This window comes from Trichosurus vulpecula, chromosome 9 (assembly GCF_011100635.1).
Source record: "Trichosurus vulpecula isolate mTriVul1 chromosome 9, mTriVul1.pri, whole genome shotgun sequence".
Taxonomy (NCBI): domain Eukaryota; kingdom Metazoa; phylum Chordata; class Mammalia; order Diprotodontia; family Phalangeridae; genus Trichosurus; species Trichosurus vulpecula.
This window is the reverse complement of record NC_050581.1, coordinates 10,310,038-10,336,529: the sequence shown is the minus strand read 5'-3', so window position 1 is coordinate 10,336,529 and position 26,492 is coordinate 10,310,038. Positions and strand designations below refer to the sequence as shown.

General features: G+C 39.3%; 1 protein-coding gene across 1 annotated transcript in view; it reads left to right on the top strand.

Annotated features, from left to right (window-relative positions):
• COL15A1 (collagen type XV alpha 1 chain) overlaps window positions 1–26,492 on the top strand; it is a 196,740-nt gene that overhangs the window by 121,371 nt on the left and 48,877 nt on the right. Inside the window, exons 20-25 of the mRNA XM_036737445.1 lie at window positions 2,656–2,691; window positions 6,069–6,122; window positions 8,579–8,644; window positions 10,570–10,605; window positions 14,224–14,277; window positions 14,381–14,440. Coding sequence (XP_036593340.1) covers window positions 2,656–2,691; window positions 6,069–6,122; window positions 8,579–8,644; window positions 10,570–10,605; window positions 14,224–14,277; window positions 14,381–14,440 — 306 coding nt within the window. The remainder of the gene's footprint in view (window positions 1–2,655; window positions 2,692–6,068; window positions 6,123–8,578; window positions 8,645–10,569; window positions 10,606–14,223; window positions 14,278–14,380; window positions 14,441–26,492) is intronic.

Sequence of the window (26,492 nt, the reverse complement as noted above, 5' to 3'; positions counted from 1 at the left end):
ATTAAATAAAATAAAGAAATCTCCTTTCCCTTAAGTTTTCATGTATTATATGTATATACACATAAACATGCATGTATATGTTTGTATACATATCCACATAGACATGTATATATATATACATATAAATATATGTATTTCCCTAATTTGCTAGCTAAGCCATCATGGTTTACTACTATATAATTTATTAACAGTATAACAAATAACAAAACAGAAATAATTATTTGCAATCTACCAAGTGTGAGAAAGTCAGAGTTACCTTTAATCATTACTGCTATTGCTGACTTTTGAATACTGGAAACACAGTCCAGCCATTCAGCTTTCTTAGGATAATAGCCAAAATCACTCAAGGATTCTCTTCATCATGTTTCTTCGGGAGATAGGAGTAAAACTCACTGCTCTCAGGAAATGCATCTTCACACTTGTTTCTCCTCAAATATTAATTCAAGTCTTTCAGAAATTTCAGAAATTCTCTTAGCTCCTTATCTCTGCGTCTCATCCAGTGTCTCTCCAGCTATCACAGTTATGAAACTCTAGAATCACATTTAAACTGTCAGTCTTATCACATTCTTCAAAGATCCCTCTTAAAGCACAGTAAAATTCATAATCTCCATGGGAGAGGCTATTTAACCCGGTGTATCAGTAGATTAGTTAGTTTAAATCATTTTGGAAGTTCAAGGTATAGTCAAAAAGAAAAATTAGACAAGCCCAAATATGAAAGAAGGATGAAAAAACAGCTTCGTTTTTAAATGACAGTTTCAGATTCCTATTTAAAATGCAAATTATTTTGAGTATTATTAATATCTTGTCTGACATTATGGAAATATCCCTAAAGTACTCATTGGCCATCATTAAAAAGGTATACAGTGTCTATTACACAGCAAATTTTAAAATGAGAGAGACCAATAAGTTCCTTGAGAACAGCAATTTCACTTTTGTCTTTGTATTCTTGAGAACGAGCACAGTGCCTGAAAAATAGTATATACTTAATAAATACTTGTTGAATGACGGAAAATCTGGTTGAGTTTTTCAACAGGAAATACAGATAGAGAATAAGAGAGTTAAAAGCAATGGAAAAGATTGCTTCATAGAATAGCATCTTCTCTCCTTTAACGCATGATGGAGATTTCTGATGGTGGTGATATCCATACTTTTAATTATTGTAAGTCATAATCTTGGGATGTAATCACTTAGTAAGCATTTAATAAGCACCTACTATGTTCCAGGCCCTGTGCTAGGCACTGGGAATACAAATACAAAGAATGAAACAATCCCTGTTCTTAAGAAACATTCTTTTATTGTTTTCATGCCATAAATTTGTATTTTTCAACCTTTACAAGTTATTTTAGACAGATTCTTGAATTGAGTTCATATATTCATCAGTTTTCCTGCTTATTTCATCTCCAGAAGGTTTCTTTAGAGCCACTACCTTCCCCATAAAAATTCCATTACTTTTCCCTATTCAAATTTGAGCTTTTTTTTTCTTAAACAAATACAATACATTACAGAGAGGGTAAATAGTCTGGCAGGCCTTTCCTATGTCTTTTCCAATGATATCTGAAATCAGTTTATTGACTTCTTTCAAGTCATTTGTCTGCATGTCCCAAATTACGATCTCCATAATTTTCTTGCAAATTAGATAAACCTGTTGGTATTAGGCAAAAGAAGTCATATGGATCTGGTTGTTGCGCTCCTTGCTGAGACCAGCACAAACGATGTGGAGAAAGTACCATCAGCAATTATGATCTCCACATGGTCTGCTATTTTTTTATAATGGAGTGTATCTTGGAAATGATTCATTTTTTTAACTCCACATATCTTCAGTAATCAACTTGAGCTTCATTTTGAAGTTAAATATAAAAAGACAAAATAAAAAAGAACATTTCCACATACACAGCACAACATAGAGGATTCAATATAAAATGATGAATTTCCATTTCAGACTGTTTACTTTTAAAAACAACTATGTGATAAATTCTACACATTGTTTTCAAAGCTACCCTGCTTTTCTGTGCTTCCTTTTAAGTTTTTCATTCTTCTCTGCTATGCACTTTTAATTTTTTTTCTCCCTCCTTCCCATTCTACCCTAGAGGCTACAGATGCACACACACACATACATACATACATGCATGCATACATAGACACATATATATGTGCAATGGTAAAATCATACCATGCATACATTTATTTATCAGTTCTTTCTCTGGAGGTAGATAGCATCTTCCTTCCTTTGTAGTTGGTTTAAGGGTACCAGTTTCTAACAATGAGCTTCCTCCTGGGCCTCTGCAGTCTCGTATGACCCCCACATCTTCATATACTCCTTCCCCTGAGGTCTTATCATCAGGGAACCCCATTCTTAAGCCCCCCACCCCTTCCTGCTGCTTTGGGGTCATGGCTGGTACTCACTGAAAGATGGCCCAACCCTTCTGATGTAAACTCTACATATAATTGGATTGTTCTTTGCACCCATGTCACCTCCCCTCTCCCAGACCATTTTTCTTTTAGCTTCTGTTGATAAAATTGCTATGATATCTCTGAGTGTGCTAATAATATAATATTTTTAAGCTATAATCAAGTAAATGAACAGAATGAGAATGGCTTTGCATCTTAGTCATAGAAAATCCTTTAACATACATCTTTTGATTTGGTGTATTACAGGGACCAGAGGGCAAGCCCGGTCTACCAGGATTCCCAGTAAGCATTATGGCCCTTAAATTTGAACTAATAATTAACTAAAATAGCAATAACTTTCATCTTATATTTTACAGTTTACAAAATGCTTGATACATATATTATCTTTCATATCCATTATTAACTGTGAAATATATTTTGTATAATATTTAAGGGCTAATAATAATGTTTTATATAGTGTTTTAAAGTTTGCAAAGTGCTATATATATGTCTTTTACATGCATTATTAACTATATAATCTATATTTACTATGTACTATTTAGGGGCTAATATTAACATATAGATTTTAAGATTTGCAAAGTGTTTTATACCTTATCTTTCATATGCCTTATTAACTCTTTAATAATATACTATATTATATAATTTTTAAGGCTAATAATAATGTTTATATAGTGTTTTAAGCTTTGCAAAATGCTTTACATACATTATTTTAACATGTATCATTAACTGTGTAATAATATATATTTATTATATAATGTTGAAGGGTTAATAATAATTTTTCTAGGATTTTAAGATTTGCAAAGTGTTTTACATACATTATCAACTCTGTCAATAATAATGATAGCTATATTGATAGACATTCATCCTAATGCTTTGAGGGTTATAAAGTGATTTACATAAATGGCATGTAAACAAAGTCTCGGGGCAAATTTAAGCTTTAATAAACTTATTTAATTATTATTAAATTATGTGATTTATTATAATTATTATTTGGATTATTAAATTAATAAGCTTATTAAAGCTTAAATATACCCTAAAACTTTTGGGGCATCCCATTTAGCAACTTTGAGCCTCACAACAACCCTATGAGACAGGTACTACAGATGAAGAAGGTGGGACTCAGGTTACCATGTAAGTGAAATCCAAGACAACCATAGAAATGGCAAGAGAACATGAAAGACGATTCAGAGAGGGGTTTGACTAGATGACCTTTGAGGTATTTTCCAATTCTTAGGTTTGTGGTATGATTGTGTTCTAATGGTATAAAAACAACAACATGGCAGTGTCCTGTAAGAATGTCATGAAGGCTAAAGCTTAGAATGAATGAGCTGAGGTTTATTTGAAAAGAAAGGGAAAGGTGGAGGCAGAGGTGGAGCTTTTGGAGAGGTGTTAGGAACAAGAGGGGACCAAAGAATGGTTAGGTGCCCCCCCCCCAAAAAATAGAACATGTAACAGGTAACAAAGAAAAGGCAAAACTAGTTTGTTGTGTTTTTGTCTTCAGCAAGTATAAGATCTTCAAATTCTAAAGAATAAAGCAGGCTTCTCTCTCAAAGAATTAGAAGTACAGGACAGATGAGAAAATAATAAGAGAACATTTAGCTGTTTTAAACAAATTCAGGTCTCCAAACTCAGATGAATTACACTCCAGGGAATTCAGAGAACTTGGAGATGTGACCTCAAAGCCAGTGCTGATCGTCTGCAAGAAACTGTGGAACAGGGAAGAGGTGGCAAAGACTAGCTACAGGCAAAAGTTGCCCTGATTTTCCAAAAGAAGAATGTGATGTTGTTCATAAGCTATTGGCTAGTAACCTTGACATGGATAATGTCCAGCCAAATGCTAGGACAGGCTAATAAATAGATATTTTGTGAGAATTTAAAAGAAATGAAATGATACAAAAAGGAGTCACTTTTGAGTTCACTCAGAATAATCAGGGCCAAACAAGGCTCATTTCTATTTTGATGGAGTTAATAGTTGGCCCAATCTACATTGGTTCACTTCTGGCCACCTTAATAGGAAAGAATTAGCATATGTGATACAAATCAGGGGTAAGGAAGACAATCTGCTGAAGGGGATGGGACTATGTAGAGGGGCTGGCCTTGGCAAGGAGAAGGCTGCCTCTTCATCAGAGCCTATGAAGGGTGAAGGGGGAGGTAGGAGAGGGTGGTGTGGGAGAATTAAGGACAGGAGATTTCAACCAGCCTCTGTAGTTAGAGTGATAGAAAATTGATAAGGGAGGAGTAAAACAATCCCCTCCATGTGGTGAGGACCAGGTTGAGATTACATAATATAAATTTACTTAGATTCACTAAGTATAGTTGACTAACTTTCTGTACCTTTGCTCAACAGCACTTGAATAGGAGTTTGGCAAGATGTGATTGGAAATAAGACAAGGGAGCACGCGATTTGAAGATAGAGGGTAGTGTGGGGTTGAAAACATCCACCAAAGGGTTAAGATTGGGAAGGAAAGAAAATGTAGCCAGACCAGGGGTGATAGCCTGGGAAAGTCGTAAGGGAAAGGGCGATCAGATTTAGGGGCAATAAAATATAGATAGCGATGGAATAATAAAAGATTATGTTTGAATAAAGGAATTTAAGAGTTCTTGAACAAGGAAGTGAAACATTTGTAGGTGATGGCAAGAATAGAGGAATTGATCATGGAAGTTGAATAGGTTAGGTATTTGAAGGAATATCAAGATACGTATTGAAGTTTCTCTTGACTTTTAGTCTAGACCTCTGTATTATGAAGGCAGAATTTATGATTTCAAAGAGAATCATATATATGCCTGAAAGGTTCGGAACCGCAGGATATAAGGAATTCTCTAGGTAGAAGGCAGAAGAATTAAAGCATGTATTTAAGCTCCAAAGTAACAGACCCATGAACCAGCATCCCCATTTTGATATTTTGATCAAAAGCTTCCAGGCCCAATAAGTCCGCCTCACAAGAGTAACCAGGAGGCCACAGAGAAGCAGGATGGTATAAAGCAAAATCATATACATGCTTCCCCTCTATGGTAAAAAGATTACCCACTGGCCTCAAGTCCTTGCTCAGCACTCCTCAGTCCACACGTGGGCTCTGCTACCGGCAGCTCCTGCTTCAGCTTTGGCTGTAGCTGTCTCTGGCTCCAACGGAAAAGGACTCTTCAAGCTGTCTTCTCTCCTCTTATAGAGTTTTTGACATCATCAAGCGCCGCCTGAATGACCGGAGCTGATTGGTTCTTGAGTTGGCCCCTCCCCTTAGGACTCTGGGAGGTTCACATCCACGTAGATTAGCTTAACACCCAATAGGGCATGGCTCTGGAGTTAACACCTCCCCTTAGCCAGCCCCATGAATCGTCACAAAGAGGTGGACCTGAACCCACGTGGTCTAAAAGCCTCTGCTGTCCCAGACATGTAAACTAGGTCCTCCCTGGAGTTAGCCCTACCTTGGGCCCCCAAGGGCCCAGCACCTAGTAAGGCTTAATGAGATAAACTGAGTCACTCAAAGAAAACAAAAGCCATTCTGCTTACAACCTCTTTCCTCCAAAATCCAGTTTAAAATCAAGATAATATTATAATTTCTCCAGACTTTCATATGGTTGACAATCTTTTTTATTTGCTTTTGATAAATTATTTCCAGATAATTAAAGGATATGAATTTTCTCTTATAATGTTTTTACAGGGCCCAAAGGGACCAAAAGGTGACACTGGATTTCCAGGATTGCCAGGTGAAAAGGTAAGAAGGAAATAGAGGCAGAAGTCATGACTGTTCTCAGGAATTTGTGAGATAATCCAAAATTAGTCAAAATCATCTATTATTTCTCATTTTTTCCAATCTTGTCATGCTAATGGTCTTACAGTTTTGAAAGCAAATGGATAATAAAATAAGTAATAAAATTTGAAGTCATTTACCCAGACATTATTACCTTGCATGTTAACGTTCGTTCACTGTAGCCCTGACTGCCTAGAGTTTGATAGCACTGTTATAAATTCACAGAAGAGATGCACTGAGACTCCTGAGGTCATTCAGCCCAGCTCCTACTTCAAGGGCAAATCTTTCTTCTTTTTGTTCCCTTTTTTCCCCACAATGATTTAATATTTTATTTTTCCCCATTGCATGTCAAAATGATTTTTAACAAATTTATTTAACAAATTTCCTCCTCCCTCCCTCATTGAGAAGGCAAACAATTTGATACAGATTATATATATGCAGTTGTGCAAAACATATTGCCAGGTTAGTCATGTTGAAGCACATGTAGCATTACAAAGTTGTCCTTTAGCCTCCTGCAGGGACAGGGAATTTGTAGCTTCTGAAGAAGCCCTGGCCAAGCATCTACCATGCTTTCAAATACTCTCAATGCCCAGAATGCATAAAGGTTCCCTCCTTCCTTGCTAGTTTCATTCTTCTGAAGGACAAAAGGCAAAAGAGGGAGAAGAAAAGAGGGAGTTAGCATCTAAGTAAGGAAGGTATGACTGTCATGCTATGGGGCAGCATCGCAGTCAACCTTAGAGGTAGTCATGGTGGGATTACAGTCATAAAATGAATGTAGTGTGCCTTGACCCCCAAAGCCCCCCGCACCAGCTTTGTTGTTTGTTAGTGATTACAACTGGACTTGTGGTTTCATTTGTATATGGAACTCTCAGATGAAAAATCTGCCTCTACTAATGCAGGCTGGCACCTTCTCTGAAACTTATAAAACTACTTAAAGCACAGAGAGGTGTCCAGAGTCACAGGGCTAGTATGTGTCAGAGATAGAATTTTAATTCAGATCTCCCTTACTTTGTCTATCCACTGTGCTACACTGCCTTTCAACATCAATTGGTAACTTAAGTTCCATATTCTTTATTGATTTGTATCATATTTAACTAAAATTCAAATACCCCTGAAAGAAACAATATATTATGCTTTATTTACCATTTGTATCTTAGTATAACTAGTATCAAATCCCCTTTTGACAATGGTTTTCACTTAATATTTATTAATAATATATTTATTATAATGAAATATTTCTCAAGTGTAATAAATTTATTAAACATTCATTATTGTTATTTATTAAGTTTTGAGAAAGGCAAGAAAAGAGAAATCTATGGAAGCCATGAACACCTGGGATAGAGAGTCAGGAAGTAAAACAGAAGAGAAAGGACTATAAATGGGTCGTTTAAGAGGTTCTGGAAAAAAAACCTGCACAGTTTTCCTGAAGAATACTCCTAGGTGTTATAAATTGTTATGATATCATCTACTAGATAACCAACTCTAGTAAGTCAAAACACCAATTCTTAGGCGGACGGGTGGCAGAGTAGATTGGGCCCTAATCTTTATATTGAAAAGAACTAGGTTCTCATCCTACTTGACTTTGACAAAATGTGTAACTCTGGGCAAGTCTTCTCACCTCTCCATGCCTCAGTTTCCTCTTCTGAAAAATGTAGGGGATAGACTTGATGGACTATAAGCCTCCTTCCAGCTCTGCATCTATGATCCTAGAAGAAAACAGAATCTGGAGGAGTATTGTTTGCTAAGTGAGGCATTTTCAAACAACAATATATAGAGCAGAAGGATAATAAGCATCTCTCCTTAATTCAGTGGTAGAAATTTAAAATCGTTGTTAGCACATTTGTCTAAAATCAAATTAAAGACTAATGCTAAGTAGAAGAGAAAGGCAGAAAGGAAGAAACCGACCAAAGCCGCTCTTAAATTCCTTTTCCTCCATTTCTGTGCAGCCTAGTGGAAGAAACCAACTTCCTCAAGTGGATGTGAGATTAAGGGCTCTCTGGGCTAAATTTTTAATTTTTTAAAATCAAAATATTATCATCCATTATGCATGTTTGCTACAAGGATTTTTTCTTTCTTCTTTCAATTTGGTGGAGGGCAGAAGGGAGAGGAAATAAATTTCTATCAAGTATTTTTTTTCCTATACAATTTTTGAAATACAGAGGAGGGATAGTTACAGAAGTGGAGTGTTACAAATACTTCAGGTGAAGTCATTGTCTTGTTAGTTTTGCTTAATTGTTTTATTTTGTTACAAGAGACCTCTTATGGAGTGACAGTAATTAGTAAATGTTTGTAATGTAGAAACAAAGGAATAAATTTTTTTTAAAAAAAAGATGTACATATTGGAGTCTGCCATTGGTTAAGTGAATTGCATTTTTGAAAATAACCAAAATAGTTTCCTCACGAAGTTCTCTGCATTTCAGGGTGAAAAGGGTGAACCAGGAGCCGTTCTTGCTGGCGATATTCCCTTTGCTAGTTCGATGTTAAAGGTACAGGTCTCACCAGATTTATTGAGTTTACACGGGCATTTGAGTTGCCCATCTTTTATTGATGCCTTAAACAGTCTCTCTGAAGGAAATTTCCCCCTCAGTCTGTGGTAGTGCCGTATCCCTTTGGATGCCTGTCCTAAGCCCTCTTGTATTTTTTGATGCTTTCATCAAAGTTCAAGTATCATCTTTATGAAGATGACTCCTAAATTTACACATACATCCTTATCTGTATCCTGAGCAGCAATCCCACACCCCCGGCTTCTTGCTGGACATCTACACCTAGATGTCACCTAGGCATCTCACATTCAAAGCATTCAATGTGTTACTCATTATCTTAGCGCCAAACAACCCAACCTACCCCCTTTTCCTAACTTCTCTGTTTCTGTTGAGGGTGTCACCCAAATTCACAGCCTCCTAGTCATCCTCAGCTCTTCTTCCTTACCCTCTCTACCCTTTTCCCATCTTGCCAACTCTTATTGATTTTGCATCCTCAACATTTGTGGAATCTATCCCTTTCTACCCACTCACAGGACTGCCATTCTAGTTCAGGCCCTAATCACCTTTTTTAAAATTTAAATTTATTTATTTTTAGTTTACAGCATTCAGTTCCACAACTTTTTGAGTTTTAAATTTTCTCCCGTTCTCTCCCCTTCCTCCAAGGGGAGGTGTGCAATCTGATATAGGCTCTACATATACATTCATATTAAATATATTTTCACATTAGTCATGTTGTATAGAAGAATTCTAACCAGTGGAATGAACCATGAGAAAGAATAAACAAAACAAAAAAAGAGAGAGCAAATAGTATGCTTTGATCTGTAAACTCCGTAATTCTTTCTCTGGATGTGGACAGCATTTTCCATCATGAGACTTTTGGAGTTGTCTGAGAGCCTTGCATTGCTGAGAAGAGCTGAGTCTATCAAAGCTAATCATTACACAGTGTAGCTGTAGCTGTGTACAATGTTCTCCTGGTTCTGCTCACTTCACTCAGCATCAGTTCATATAAGTCTTTCCAGGTTTCTCTGAAGTCAGCCTGCTCATCATTTCTTATAGCACAATAGTATCCCATTACATTCATGTACCACAATTTGTTTAGCTATTCCCCAATTGATGGGCATCCCCTCAATTTCCAATTCTCTGCCCCCACAAAAAGAGTTGTTGTAAATATTTTTGTACATGTGGGTCCTTTTCCCATTTGTATGATCTCTTTGGGACTCAGCCCTAGAAGTGGTATTGCTGGGTCAAAGCCTAATCACCTTTTAGCTGGACTATTACAATATTCTCTTAATTTGACTCCTTGTCTTCAGTATTACCCTCATCCGATGTATTCTCTGCCCCCTCATCCTACAAAATTGATATTCTGCAAAAATTATTATATGTAGGTACAACCATGTCATTTGTCTTCTCAAGAAGCCTCAGTGGCTCTCTATTGATACTAGGATGAAATTCAAACTCCTCTGTTTGCCCTTTTACCATCTGGCTCTAGCCTGCTCTTCAGAGTGATCACACGTCACTCCCCTTCATTCACTCTACACTCCTGCCAAACTTGCCCATTCGAGGGTTCATGATGCAAAAGACTGTGTTATAATGATCTTACCTCTCCTGGATCTGTGCCTGCACTTTGTGGAATCCCTGGCTTCCTTCAAATGCCATCTTCTACAGTAGGCCTCTCCTGATCCCCACACTGTGCCCCACCCCCATTACTTTGCACTTCCTCTTACTTTGCATATTACTATTTTGCATATGTTTATCTGAGCATATGCTATATATTCTAGTGGAATGTAAGTTCCTTAAGGGCAAGGCTTTTTTTTTGGTTTCCCTTTGTATCCCTAGCACCTAGCTAGCCCAGTACCTGACTCGTAGTATATGCCTAATACATGCTGACTGAATGGAGTGGAATGATTAATGCAAACTTTTTTTTTCAGGGTGAATTTGTAATTCAGGGACCACCAGGACCAATGGTATGAGAAAACATTTGGTGAACTGTATGACAGTATTTCAAATAGCATGCTTAATGTACCTGAATTGTTCATGAGCTTTTATCATTTGAAACAACCTAAATGTTCATCAGGAGTATTCATACTTCGAGCAGGTGCTAAATTTCACTGGTCTTTACTTTTGTTTCCATCATAAATGCTTTTGTTATGCAAACATCTCCAGTGAGGACTAGCAGCTCCTAAAGCTCTTATGTTTTATAAATGATTCATCTAGGCCCATGCAGAAGGCTAGTGGAATAAGAGGCTAGGCAATTCCTTTTAAATATCAGCCTCTTGCTGGAATTGAACATTAACTTAGAAAATGTTGTCCTTGATACTTAAAGATAACATTTCTGCTAGTGATTACTGACTGTGTATGGATGGGGCTGAAAAAAAAGAGAGAGAGAGAGAGAGAGAGAGAGAAAGGGAGAGGAAGGGAGGGACAGAGAGAGAGACGAAGAAGAAGAAGAAGAAGAAGAAGAAGAAGAAGAAGAAGAAGAAGAAGAAGAAGAAGAAGAAGAAGAAGAAGAAGAAGAAGAAGAAGAAGAAGAAGAAGAAGAAGAAGAAGAAGAAGAAGAAAGAGGAGGAGGAAGAGGAGGAGAGATAGAGAGAGGAGGAGGAAAGAGGGAGAAAGAGAGAGAAAGAGGGGAGAGATAGTGAGAGAGAGAAGAAGAAGGAGGAGGAGGAGAAGGAGGAGGAGGAGAAAAAGGAGGAGGAGGAGAGAGAAAGAGAGGGAGGAGGAGGAAAGAGAAAGAGAGGGAGGAGGAGGAGAGAGGGAGAAAGAGAGAGAGGAGGAGGAGGAAAAGGAGAAGGAAGAGGAGAGAGAGAGAGAGAGAGAGAGAGAGAGAGAGAGATCCCAAAAACCAACTGGGCCTTTCTACGTTAAATACTGCCCTTTGATTTTCAGCTATGGCAGTGTGGACTGTCACTGTGTTTTCACTCAGTTCCTGACATTCAGAGCCGAATGGAATCCTTTGCTTGCAAACCACCACCCCCTGCCTCCTTGCCACCCCCTGTGCTGATTAGCCAGCCAAGCCTCTACTGCATTGCTTGAAGCTTCACTCCAGTGAGTTTATCTGCTGTCTCGGCTTCCAGCTGCTCTCTCTCTGCTCACTGCTCCACAGCAGCTTTGATCCCCTGCTGTCATTCATTTCTCTGTATGTCCAGCCTGGGGGGCAGGGAGGGTGGGGGAGGGGTGTTGCACTCCAAGGAGCACAGCTTCTATGGGAGCAGACTGACTATGCTCCTGTGCCTCCCTCTGAATGAGCCTTTCTTGCCAATACTTTTGTCATACCCACAGACGATGCTCATTGAATCGCTCAAGAATGGACATATGGTATTAATGGGAGACCTGGGTCTCGGAGGTAAAAGGGGCTTGACGCTTTATGGACCCTTAGTCTGGCCTGGGTCTCAATGCCAATCTGGGCACCAGAGTCCGCTAGCTTCCTTAAAGAAATAGAGCACTGACTAAGTGTTTATTGTGTGCCAGGCACAGTGCTAAACATTGTGGATACAAATACAGCACCTGTGGGTATAACCCCCTTTCTGTCATCCAGCTGTGGCTACCGTAGATAAGTTCTCCAGCTTCTTGGTCTCAGGACTCCTTTCTAGAGGAATCAACGTAAGCCCTTAGTGGCAACTAGAGAGAGTTAGTCCCCCATCTGGCAGAAAGCCCAGAGTTATATCCGTGACAGCTAAATCCATCCTATACAGGCCCTTCTGCAGGGTCTGGGGGCTGGGTCTGCTCTTCCCTTTTGTGGTGAAGCTTTGTGTTGATTTGTGTGCTGATGCTTTCAATTCCCATCTGAGGCAGATGGGTCTGGTGCTTTTATAGGTTCATGCTTGTTTGCATGAACTTCTATGCAGCTAAAGGGAATGGGAGGCATGCTCTAAGACAGTCAGTGCATCAAAGGTTTAGTGGCCATTGACAAGAGCTGGCTTCACTTTAGTCTACAGCCAAATTTCTGAGAGCATGTTCTGAGGCTCAGAAAAGATTTCTGCTCACAGGAGGAACTGAGAGGCCAAGGGACATTGATACCAATGGGGAATTGCCAAAGCTTTGGCTCTTCCTTCCCATCTGATAGTCTTGACCTCTCTTACCTTGCAAACCAAATCAAGTCATAACACAGTAAATGCCAAACTCTATGCAAAGCATTGAGCTAGGCTCTGAGGGAGATAAAAGAGAAATAAGACTAGTACCTGCTTTCTAGGAGTTTCTAATCTAGTGGGGGAAAATGAGGAGTATACACTAACTTTTTACCTTTTCTCTTATAGAAGTAGGGAAGTGACTTGGGGCGAGGAGAGGGTGTCAAATTGGAGGCACCGAATGGGGTAGAGAGGCAGATTAATTTGAATTTAGACACATTTTGTGTTGATGATAAAACACCCAAGGAAACAGGTCCAAGCTAGAAATAGCTTTAAAAAAATTGTCCATAGGCTCGTATTCCAAATGCTGGTGTATCCGCATTTTATTGGAGCCTGGCTGAGGTGATGTTCACCCCATGACATTCTTTCTCTTAGTCTAGCCCAAGCCTTTGACGCTGGTAAATCCTTCACAAGGTGACAAGTTCCTCAGCTGCTCAAACGATAGCAAACTAAAAGCCTTGACTGACCCACCTTCCCCATTCCATCATGATTTAGACTGCAATTTAGATCACGCGCCGTGATTCTGACCACAGTGAGAAGCCTCAACATAATTCTGAAAATTTGCTTGTGCTTCTTAGAGCAAAGATTTTTTGCCCAAGGAAACTCTTGGCCTCCACATTTATCAGTAACTACTTGTTTTGTCCTGAAAATTTTCCTCAGATTGCATGTCTGTCTAAACTAGCTTTTTACATAATTGGGATTTGTATTCTGAGCAGTGATCACGGGTAGACTGGTTCATCTTTCATGAATTATGTATGATTTTTCAATGTAATAAATTTATGAATAGTCTAAATAAGTGTAATCTCAGAATAGGTACTGAGTAATTTACATTTCACGGAGGCAGCACGGCATAGTAAACGGAAGACTAGGTTTGAAATCAGGAAGCCCTGGGTTTAAGTACTACCCCCAATATATTCTAACTGTATGATGAAGGGCGAGTCATTTAAACTTTTTGTGTCCCAGGCAACTGTCTAAAATTGAAAAGTTAGAGAGGACTTCATAAGCCTATCAGGGAAGGTGGTTTCCATACTCAAAAGTGATGAAACCACCAGACAGAAACAATTACTGTTTTCTTTATTCATCTACTTTAAGTAACTTAAGAAACTGAGATTTGTGGATACTAGCATCTCATGGCCTGGGGACCAGAGGTCAAACATAGTGATCATGAGAACCCAGTCAATACAGTGTGTGGGGCGCGGGGGGGAATGGATTTCATGTCCCAGAAGGATATCCTCACATTTTCCATTTCCTCTGCATTATTCCCTTTCTCTTCTTGTCTCTCAAAGACAATCCTCTAGACTTTCCATCTTTTATATGGATGCTAACTTTTCAGAGTTTAGTGGGGTTTTTTTCTTTTGTCTGCAAGTGAAACGTCAGCCTTAGTTTCTGTAGGTGACCAATGTGCCACAAAATGTAAGTTCTGTTCTTAACCAATAATACTTTTGACTTTGACCACAGGGGCCCAAAGGACCACCTGGACATAAGGGAGAATTAGGTTTCCCAGGGCGACCGGTAAGTATTAGTAACTAACAAACTGAGGCCTGTGAAAATTATTGTGGATGTAGATACAATTAAAATAAAAGCATAGGCTAAAATCCCATTCTCTGAATTTCAGGGAAGGCCTGGTCTAAATGGACTAAAAGGTGCCAAAGGAGAGCGTGGAGCAGTGTTATTAGTAAGTACCTCTGGGCGCTATTTCTTAGGTGATGAGACTTTACCTCATTGAGCCAGTCTTAATGGAATGAGAACTCTGCCTCAAAGACGTGATAGGCCAGTTCCACTAGTCCCTCGCTGCTGCTTGTCAATGCCTTGCTCGTTCCTTAGTTTATTCCCCCACAGTGATTTTTTCAAACCTATTCTGTACTCCTCGAGCATTAATTCCTCCCTCCTTCCTCACCTGTAGCAGACCGCTCCTCTTACTACCCTACCTAGAATACTCCCTCTCTATACAGTCCCTTTAAATTCTAAGTGGCTCAGTGGATAGAACACTGGGCTTGGAATCAGCTTCCTGAGCTCAAATGTAGCCTCAGACACTTCCTAGCTATGTGAGCCTGGGCAAGTCACTTGACCCAGTTTGCCTCAGTTTCCTCATCTGTAAAATGATCTGGAGAAGGAAATGGCCAACCCCTCCAGTATCTCTGACAAGAAGACCCCATTCAGATACGCCTGAAATGACTGAGCAACGACCCCCAAAACTGGCTTGTTCTTCTCTCCTCAAATATGCTCCGATCTCCCCTATCTTGAAAAATCTTTCACTCAACACTATAACACTCTTAAGCCGTTTCTTATCTCTCATTTCTTTTTACTGTAAAACTTCTTAAGCCTGTGGTCTACACTAGCTTGTGTCTGTCTCCCGATTTTTCACTGGCTCCTACCCCGCCTCCAGCATTCTGTTTTTATTTCTCTAACTTTCTTGTTCAAAGTAACAATAACAGCTGGCATTTTGTAAAGCGCCTTCGAGATTTACAAAATGCTTTACGAACACGATCTCGTTTCATCCCCACAACAGCCCTGGGAGGTGGTGTCATTATTATCTCCAGTTTTCAGATCAGGACACTGAGGCGGTCAAAGGTTAAGTGCCTTGCTCAGGGTTATGTTGCTAGTAAGTGAATGAGGCTGGATTCAAACTCAGGCCTCCTAACTCCAGCCCTGGCACCTTATCACCATGCCATCTCCACGGCCCCACACTAGATCTCCACTGCTCTCTCCCCGTATCAGGGTGGTTGGGCCAGTTTGAGGGGGAATTTCAGTGAAAAGCTTGGTCAGATGGGCCAGGGTTTAGGTAAGGTTGTGGTAAAGAAGGCATTTGAATGAATGCCCTTTCTCCCCATCAACACTCTAAGATCCTTGAGGTCAGGGATTATGCATTTCTTCTTTATTCCTACTATGCCCCTCACCTCATTGCCTAGTCCAGTGATTTACAAATTGTATGCACTCAGTGAGTTTGATTAATTCAACAAACATATATTAAGAGCCTACTATGTGCAGCATATTGTGTTAGGTTTGAAGGGATATGTGTGTGTGTGTGTGTGTGTGTGTGTGTGTGTGTGTGTGTGTATATATACATATACATACATATTCACATATTTGTCCCCTCAAACTTAACACAGTCATGGGTTTACACTCTGTGGGGAAGAAATGGGGGCAGGGGAAGAGGACTGTGAATGACAAAACTTTTTCCACTTGATACAGGTAGTAACTCAACTACAACTTAAAAATCTAAGAAAGTTTCCTGGGACATTGAGAGGTTAAGTGACTTCCTTATGGTAACAAAATATGTATGTGTCCAAGGCAGGACTTGAACCCAGGTCTTCCAGAATCCAAAGCCATACCTCTATCTACTAAGTGATTCTGCCTCTCTTGGGATAAGAACAGTGATTTTTTTTAAATCCAGCCCTTCCTTAAAGGAACTTAGTCTAGAAGAGCTTGCAAATGAATAGCATCAGAACTTAAAGATCCCATTCTTTACAAAAGTCAAGTTCTTCTTGGATCAAAATGTAGATGAATTTCAGAGTGAGCACCAGGGCAATAACACGAGCTCCCTTCTCCTCTTTATCTTATTAAAGCTGTCGAAGTTTGGAAACTTGTCTGTGACCTTCAAATAACTCTGCACATGCTCACTAAATTCATTCAACTACTTCAGCAAAGTTGTTTGTCTGGATTCTGGCCAGCTAATATTTCTTGTAGCCCTTGAAGGTTTGTTGTTTTTTCATCATTTCTAATAATGTCTGACTCTTCATGACCCCTTCTTGGGATTTTCTTGGCAAAGACGCTGGAGCGTTTTGTCATTTCCTCCTCCAGTTCATTTTACAGATGAGAAAACTGAGGCAAACAGGGATAAGTGACTTCCCCAGGGTCACACAGCAGTAAGTGTCTGAAGAAAATTGATCCATTGAACCTGCTTCCCAAACACAGAACGAAGAAGCTCATGGCTCCATATTTCTTTAGAGGGAGTAGAAGGAATGAAGTTACCCAAAGATAGACAGAAGGACTTTCTAATAGCAAATCCCCCTTTGCCTCACCTAACAGTTACAACATGGTCAAAAAACCCTAGAGTACTTTCCCTCTGCTTTCCATCAGTGAGTATTTATCTGCATTATAAACTCTGACTGCTTGGATGTTTCAGCTGTTAGGGATGCTGAGTAAAGATTAATTATGCTAGGGATATACAATGTACCACCAGGTACAACCAGGGAATAAAGGCTTCCAGGTACTCTCCTATCTACTGGTATCCTGACTTATGGTGCTTATTTGTTTATTTAATATTATTTATACCCAATTCCAAGTCAGTGGTTCTTGAACCTCAGTGATTCCCCAGCCCTCTTGATTCCCATGTTCTTAGCTTTATTTTGATAACCTGATTCTTTTCCCCCTCAAATCCTGATGCCTGTATTTGTTGACATCAAACTGGTCGCCTGACTCCAATGCCTAACTTCCCCTTAATGGTTTATGGGTTAGTTTTGCCAAATTGTTATTTTTTATTCTTTTACCGCAAGTCATAGCTCACTGGTTTGGTTTTTGGCATTCTCTGCCTTGGATTGCATTCTAACTGTAAATAATCTAGTCTTCAGGTCACTGAGAAGGGAACTATTGACTACCTGTCAGAACCTGGCTGCGTATCAGGAGCCAGCTGGGAGATGTCCTTTTAGAGAGCAGAGTGGTTGGTGCCAAGCGACCACCTGCAGGAACATCGTCGGTTCTAATTGTGTTGCCCACTCGATAACTTACTCTCATTGCTTCTGCCTGTGCCTGGGCCAAATTTCACTCTCTGGACCTTCCTCTTGGATTTGCTGACTCAGCGCAATACCCCGCCTCTTGCTAACTCTCCAGATACCCAGCATCGCTAGTTTACTGATTTCTGCTTTACCACGATCCCAATCAAGTTTGTGCGCAGTAAGAACAAGGTTGGCCTTCACTCGTACCCTGATTCAGGTAGCTCTCTGCTGCCCTCTGCTGGTTCTGGTAAAAAAATCACCAGCTCTTTGCCCTCTTGACTCCTGCCGAGGCTCTGCGCTCGTAGGTTCCCTGAGGTGAGAACATTTCCATTCAGAGAAGTAGCTCCAACTAGAATGTCATACAGCATATTATAACACCCTGAGCCCATTTAAAATGGTAGTCAATTCCATTGAAAGTGAATTTCACTCTTTGCAAAATTACTGCCACATATTTGATAACTTTTGGGAGGACCAAATCTCAAGAGCTTGTCTGAGTGGTAGCTCTGTTATCAATGTACCAGGGACATCCATTGAATGATTTCAGTCCTCTGCCTCCCAAGTTCATCATTATTTTATTTTGCATACGTGTTGCATTTCCTTATTCATTGACTGTGTGTGTATTTAACCTCGCCTTGGTAGAATGTAAACTCCTTGAAGGCAGGATAATCTCATCTTTGATTTGTATCCACAGTGCCTAGCACACAGCTATTGTTGTTGGGTTTGTCCTTCATTCTCAAAGAAGACCGTGACATCAGGAAAATGATGACACGACTCGCAGTTGACTTTGATTTGAGTGAGGGAGGGCTGTGTAAGGTCACCAGCCTCACTTTCTCCTCCAGAGCCATCTGGGTCCAGTGGCCTGATATTCACATAGTACCTGACACGCAGGAGGCACTTAATAAATGTTTAATTAATTATGGATGTATAAAATGGAAAGTACCTCTGATTTCATAGACCCCGACCAAAAAATGAGAGTATTAATCAAAACAAGTTCCAGGAACCTTTATAGTTCTAGTATTTTATGATTCTTCTCCAGTAAATTTTGTGCCAGAAAGTACTTGAGTAATGGTACAAATAGTAGACTGATGTTTTGATCCTAATTGGTGTCTAAAGTAGATTTCGATCACTCCAGCAACCCTATAAAGTTGTCTACTAGAAAGAGTACTGGATAGAAGTCAGAGGATATAAGTTCAAATCCCAGGTCTCCTACTTATTAATTTTATGACTTAGGACAAGCCAATTAATTTCTCTGGGCCTCTTTTCTCACCTCTGAAATAAAAGGGGTTGGCCTTGATGATCTCTCGGGTCCCCTCTAGCTCTAAATCTATGATTTTATATTAGGTTTTACTTTCAAATGACTATTTTAGTAGTCTGCTTTTTGTAGAATATAAATCCAGGGGCAGAAAGGAGCTCAGAAATCATCTAAACCAACTCTCATTTTACAGGGGAGGAAATTGAGAATTACAGAGCTTAAGTGACTTATTCTTGGTCATATAGCCAGAGAGTCACAGAGCAAGGTCACCAAACTTCAAGCCCAATGAGCTTTCCACTGTCCTAAGCTGCTTCTCCATCTTGAAGGTCCACCCAGGAAGTCACTGAAATTGTCATATGCCTTGCCAAGTTCGTTCATTGCCTAGTACACATATATTAACTAAATTCTATTTCAAGGTCAAGAAATTGGTTAACAGCTTTCATTATCGTTGGATAATTGTTCAGCAAATTTTGAAGTTATATTTTAAACACATTTCATAAGTTACCCTTCTTTAATAAGAATTCAGATCTCGAGGTTCTTAATGTTGTGTCTAATTTACCTGATAACACACCCAGCAATAACACTAGCCCAGGATTAATATACTGAATGATCTCTACCACACTGACCTCCAACCCTCTTTTTCTTGCTGTACGGATAGAGTGCTGGGCCTAGAGTCAGAAAAATTCAACTTCAGAAACTCACTAGCTGTGTGACCCCAGGCAAAGTCATTTAACCCTGTTTTCCTCAGTTGCCTCCTTTGGGAAATGTGAATGATGATAGCACTACCTCCCGGGGATGATCTGGGGATCAAATGAGATAATATTTGTAAAGCACTTTGTATAATGCCTAGCATATAATAAGAACTATATACACGTTTATTTTTTAAATTATTATTGTTATTTTGAATAGGGTGTTGGCGATTAGAATAGAGATGGGAGAAGGGGGATAGACAGATGTGAATTTCTCTTTTGGACACACTAAGTGACCTTACATTTCTTTAATAATAATAATTAATACCAATAATAGTAGATATTATAATTATATGATATACATTTATCAATATAATTATATTATTATAACAATTATAATATTTAATATCCAATAATATAACCTATTGTAGACAATCTTTGAAAATGTTTGTGACCCAAAAATCCATCACCCTGTAGTCGACATAGTGTCTGAATTTGGTGAGGCTTGTCCTCACTGATCAATAATTAATAAATACCTGTTGACTTGCCTTGAGCTGGTCCTCAACAGGACCAAGTAGCGATTGGTGGGCCCGTTGAAATCTTTCCAATTTCATAATATTTGAATCTGCTTGTGCCCTTTTATATATACATATATAATATATATTATATGTAATATATTATATATTTATATGTGTGTACACACACATACATACATATATATCTGTGTGTATGTGTATGTTACGTATGTTAAATATAGCATAATGAGGCATTAGAGAAGGATTCTCACAAAGTGATACTGATTTGTAGTGTTTTTTAAAGTCTATTGTCCTTTAATTTCTTCCTGATCTCTTGTCAAAATTAGAAAACATTTATATTTATAAAGAGAAAATTGGTGGAAGACCTATGTACTGTTTTAAGTTGCATACATTCAGAATTTTACCCCCTTAAAAGGACCACAGTATGTAATGTAGTATGAGATTCTGTATTAATTTCATATATCAAATTGACTGAAACTTCTGTTGGTATATCTATGGATCCCCTGAAACTGAAATTTATTGGATCTTACTGGGCATCATATTTCTCTTTGTTTCTGAAATAAATTTAAATTAAAATCATTGGATAACAAAATATGCTTACTAATTTCATAAGCATTAGCACTCAACTGAGCTTAATTAGTAATGCGGTCATCACCTTCATTATAAAGATGAAGACACTAAGACCCCCAACAGTTAATTGACTTGCCTGAGGCCGTACAGGTAGCTCCATAGCTGGAACTAGAACTCACATCTCCCGACTTGTTCCACCACCCAACCCTTCCTGCCTTGGACCTCATTATTTAGTTACACTACTTATAAAGGGTCTGTTTATGTCTGGGAAGCAGCATAGGCCGGCTTCCTGTCCTTACGTGCCCTTGCTCAGTATAGCAACGGAAAGCCAAATATAGTAGGCGAATGATTGGGTTGAAGGAAGTAGAATACTTAATATTGGAGACAATTCCACAATTGGGTGGAGGGTTTGGGGGGAAGGAAGGAGGATGTGACTCATCTTTCCCCTCTCTGATTGATAACCCACCCCTTTGGATCAAACTAGGACCCCCTGGAGAGTATGGTATGCCCCAGCCCCCACCTTAGAGACCGCTGCTCCGGAAAACCAGCAGCAGGGTATAAAACACCTAGGGGCCCTAAATGCTTCTAGAAATCCCTTCTTCCTACCTTCTCCTAGTATAGATGGGTGCAATAGATAGCATCGACTTGGAATCCAGAAGATCTGAGTTTGAACTCTACCTCAGACAAGCACGATTTAAATGCTTAGCTTTTCTTATTCTTCTTCAGACTGATCCTGGTGAGCACTAGCTAGTCACTTACAAGGCCAGCTTGCTTCCCTGAAGGACCCTTATAGTCTAACGCTACGTGTTAGAGTCTATTTCAGTTTCTTCGGGTTAATTCATCTACAAAAAATATTTCTTCTATAAACTTTTAGAAAATTGTTTACATGTATTTTTAAAGTTATTTTCTTCCCCAGTGATCTTTAGATAAGATGCAATCAGAGGCAGACACTGCGAAAAAAACAAAAAACAAAAACCCACCGCTCAGAAAATTCCCACGATGCCAAGGTACTAAACAGTTTTTCCAGGGTTGGTGGGTGACCGCTGTTCTCTCCTCTTCCCTTGTTTCCCTCCTCTGCCTTCCCCTTCATTCTAAGCATGTGAAAACACGCCCACACACAACTCCAGAAAGTTCCCATGATGCTGGGTCGCTAGGTTGAGTTTCCAGGAGCCCAAGGCCGCTGTTCCTCAACACCTTTTTCATCTTCTTTTTTCTCCTCCCCTCTCCAGACACATCCACACCCTGGTCTGAAAAGTCCAGGTTTCCCCAGAAACCATTAGGTAAAAGTCCCATTGCCCTTTGGAGAATCCTAAACCAGAAGTTACCCTTATTTCCATTCTAATATATATGTGTGTGTGTATGTATATGTATGTACGTATGTGTGTGTATACCTACACACATACAGATACATACACACACACATATATATTAAGATGTAAGTTGCCTTTAAACAAAAATTCTCGTGCACTAAATTCCTTCTAAAATTGATGTTTACTCCCCAAACCAATAACTTAAAAAATTAACTGAATTTTCCTGTATTACTTCTTTTTATTAGAGAATGAATTAAATTTCCTTTAATCTTCTCTTCATTTATTCTTGTCAATGCAATCCTCTTCTGTAGTTGTAAGGAAGCAAAATTAAATGTGGACCCTATCAAAACAATTTCCACCCTACATGTCAAGGAAATGGATACATATTAGAAATAATACCATATATTTGCCAAGAATTCAAGATTTGAGGCAACTAAATGGTTACAAGGGGGAAACATCACTGGAGTTTAGAAACAAATAATTCCTGGACATTTTGTAACAAAATAAAAACTGATAAAAGCTCGGCAATAGCCATATTTTCAATTATATTTAACAGGTTTCAGTGAAATTTACTCCATATTTTTAATTATTTTAACAGATTTCAGTGAAATTTGGTACACATAGATTTTATATTTCAAATGCCTTTTTTTTAATTTAAATTTATTTATTTAACATATTTGGTTTTCAGCCTTGATTTTCACAACAGTTTGAATTACAAATTTTCTCCCCATTTCTACCCTCCCCCCCACTCCAAGATGGCTTAGATTCTGGTTGCCCTGTTCCCCAGTCAGCCCTCCCCTCTATCACCCCCCTCCCCTCCCATCCCCTTTTCCCTTCCTTTCTTGTAGGGCAAGATAAATTTCTACGCCCCATTGCCTATGTATCTTCTTTTTTAGTTGCATACAAAAACTTTTTTTGTTTTTGAACATCTGATTTTAAAACTTTGAGTTCCAAATTCTCTCCCCTCTTCCCTTCCCACCCACCCTCCCTAAGAAGCCGAGCAATTCAACCGAGGCCACACATGTATCATTATGTATAACCCTTCCACAATACTCATGTTATGAAAGGCTAACTACATTTTGCTCCTTCCCAACCCATCCCCCTTTATTGAATTTTCTCCCTTGACCCTGTCCCCTTTCCAAAGTGTTTGTTTTGATTACCTCCACCCCCATCTGCCCTCCCCTCCATCATCCACCCCCCTTTTATTTTTTTTTATCTTCGTCCCTCTTCTTTCCTGTGGGGTAAGATACCCAACTGAGTATGTATGGTATTCCCCCTCAGGCCAAATCTGATGAGAGCAAGGTTCACTCATTCCCCCCTCACCTGCCCTCTCCCCTCTTCTCACAGAACTGCTTCCTCTTGCCACCTTTATGCGAGATAATCCACCCCATTCTATCTCTCCCTATCTCCCTCTCTCAGTAAAATTTCATTTTATTTCTTTTAGATATCTTCCCTTCATCTTCAACTCACCCTGTGTCTGCTCTCTCTCTTTTACATATATATATGTATATATATATATACATATATATATAAACACACACACATATATACACATACATACACATACATACATATACACATAGATATATACATACATACACATTCACTTATATATATACATAAACATATATTATATATATATGCATATTCCCTTCAACTACCCTAATACTGAGGTCTCATGAATCATACACATCATCTTTCCATGTAGGAATGTAAACAAAACAGTTCAACTTTAGTAAGTCCCTTGCAATTTCCGTTTCTTGATTACCTTTTCATGCTTCTCTTGATTCTTGTGTTTGAAAGTCAAATTTTCTATTCAGTTCTGGTCTTTTCACTGAGAAAGCTTGAAAGTCCTCTATTTTATTGAAAATCCATATTTTGCCTTGGAACATGATACTCAGTTTTGCTGGGTAGGTGATTCTAGGTTTTAATCCTAGCTCCATTGACCTCCGGAATATCGCATTCCAAGCCCTTCGATCTCTTAATGTAGAAGCTGCCAGATCTTGGGTTATTCTGATTGGGTTTCCACAATACTCAAATTGTTTTTTTCTGGCTGCTTGCAGTATTTTCTCCTTGATCTGGGAGCTCTGGAATTTGGCGACAATATTCCAAGGAGATTTCTTTTTTGGGATCTATTTGAGGAGGTGATCGATGGATTCTTTCAATTTCTATTTTGCCCTGTGGCTCTAGAATATCAGGGCAGTTCTCCTTGATAATTTCTTGAAAGATGGTATCTAGGCTCTTTTTTTGATCATGGCTTTCAGGTAGTCCAATAATTTTTAAATGATCTCTCCTGGATCTATTTTCCAGGTCAGTGGTTTTTCCAAGGAGATATTTCACATTGTCTTCCATTTTTTCATTCCTTTGATTCTGTTTTATAATATCCTGATTTCTCATAAAGTCACTAGCTTCCACTTGCTCCAATCTCATTTTTAAGATAGTATTTTCTTCAGTGGTCTTTTGGACCTCCTTTTCCATTTGGCTAATTCTGCCAAATTGGCTTTTTGGAACTCTTTTGCCATTTGAGTTAGTCTGTTTTTTAAGGTGTTGTGTTCCTCTGTGTATTTTTCAGTATTTTTTTGGGTCTCCTTTAGCAAGTCATTGACTTGTTTTCATGGTTTTCTCGCATCCTTCTCATTTCTCTTCCCAATTTTTCCTCTACTTCTCTAACTTGCTTTTCCAAATCCTTTTTGAGTTCTTCTATGGCCTGGGGCCAGTTCATGTTTTTCTTGGAGGCTTTGGTTGTAGGCTCTATGACTTTGTTGTCTTCTTTTGGCTGTATGTTTTAGTCTTCTTTGTCACCAAAGAAAGAATCCAAAGTCTGAGACTGAATCTGGGCACGTTTTCGCTGCCTGGTCATATTCCCAACCAACTAACTTGACTCTTGAGTTTTTCAGTGGGGTATGACTGCTTGTAGACTAACGAGTTCTATGTTCCACGTTTGGGGGGAGGTGCCAGCTCTGTCAGACCCGCAGTCCTCCTTCCCCAAGAACCCCCAGTCCAGAATGGGCTTAGATCTTCAGCAGGCTGTTGCACTCCTGCTCTGATCCGTCACTTAATTCCTCCCACCAGGTGGGCCTGGAGCCGGAAGTAACAACAGCTGTAGCTGCCCCACCTCCGCTGCCCCAGGGCTGGAAGCTGAACCACGAACTCCTTCCACTCCCGCAGCTTTTCCCACTAACCTTCTCCGCAGTCTTTGGTGTTTGTGGGTCGAGGGGTCTGGTAACTGCCACAGCTCACATATTCAGGGCGCTAGGGTCCCCCTCCGCCCAGCTTCTGGTCTGGATGGTCCACACCGCTCAGGCTGGGCTCTGCTCCACTCCGTTCCCAGCTCCCAGCTCCGTGTGGAATAGAGCTCACCCAGAGACCATCCAGGCTGTCCTGGGCTGGAGCCCTGCTTCCCTCTGCTGTTCTGTGGGTTCTGCCGTTCTAGAATTGGTTCAGAGCCATTTTTTATAGGTTTTTGGAGGGACTCGGGTACGGAGCTCACTCTAGTCCCTGCTTACCAGCAGCCATCTTCCAAATGCCTTTTTTTTTTTTTTCAAAAATGAAAACCCACTGTTCGTAATCTTGTTCTGGGCAGATTTGTAACTGTTCACATTTAATTTGAAAATACACAGCAACTAAAACATTTCAGCTAGTCAAGTCTGGACCATTGCAAACCTAGCAATTTGAATCGTTCCCAAGGAACCTTCCTTTCTCGATCATCTGATCATTCATTCAACAAGCCTTCATTCATTCATTTATTAACATTCATTTTTAAAAATGTTGAGTTCCAAATTTTCTTTTTCCCTCCACCTCCTTCCCCATTCATTGAAAAGGCAAACAATACGCTATCCATCATATAGGTGAAGTTATGCAAAACATATTTCCATATGAACTATTCAAAAAGCATTTATGAACAGGAATTGTACTGGAGATACAAATGCATTCTTAATGTCCCTGCCCTCAAGGAGTTTACATTCTACAGGAGGGAAACAGTATGCACACAGATAAATCATTGATATATATACATATATATATATATATATATATACATATATATATACATATATATACATATATACATATATATGTGTGTGCGTGTGTGTGCGTGTGTGTGTGTGTGTATACACACACACACACACGCACACACACACATATATATATATATATATATATATATATATATATATATATATATATATAAAGTAAATACAAATAAATTTCATAATGAGAGAAAAGCACAAAAACACTGAGGATCGAGAAAGGTGTCTTGGAGATGGGGGCATTGAAGTTGAGTCTTGATTAAATGCTTGCTTTTGAATTGAACTCGGGGCACCTAGGTGGTGCAGTGAGTACAGCACCGGTCCTGGAGTCAGGAGGACCTGAGTTCAAATCCAGCCTCAGACACTTGACACATGTACTAGCTGTGTGACCTCGGGCAAGTCACTTAACCCCAATTGCCCTGCCCTCCAAAAGAAATGAATTGAATTGACCTAAAGATTCCAAAAGGCAGAAGTGAAGAGGGAGTTCATTTCACACATTGAGGACAGGACAACCTGTGCACAGGTATAGATGAGGGAGGGAGACTGAATGTCACCTATAGGGAGCAGGAAATAGACCAACTCAGCTAGGTGAGTGATTAACATGAAATCAACGTACAAGGCAAGGTT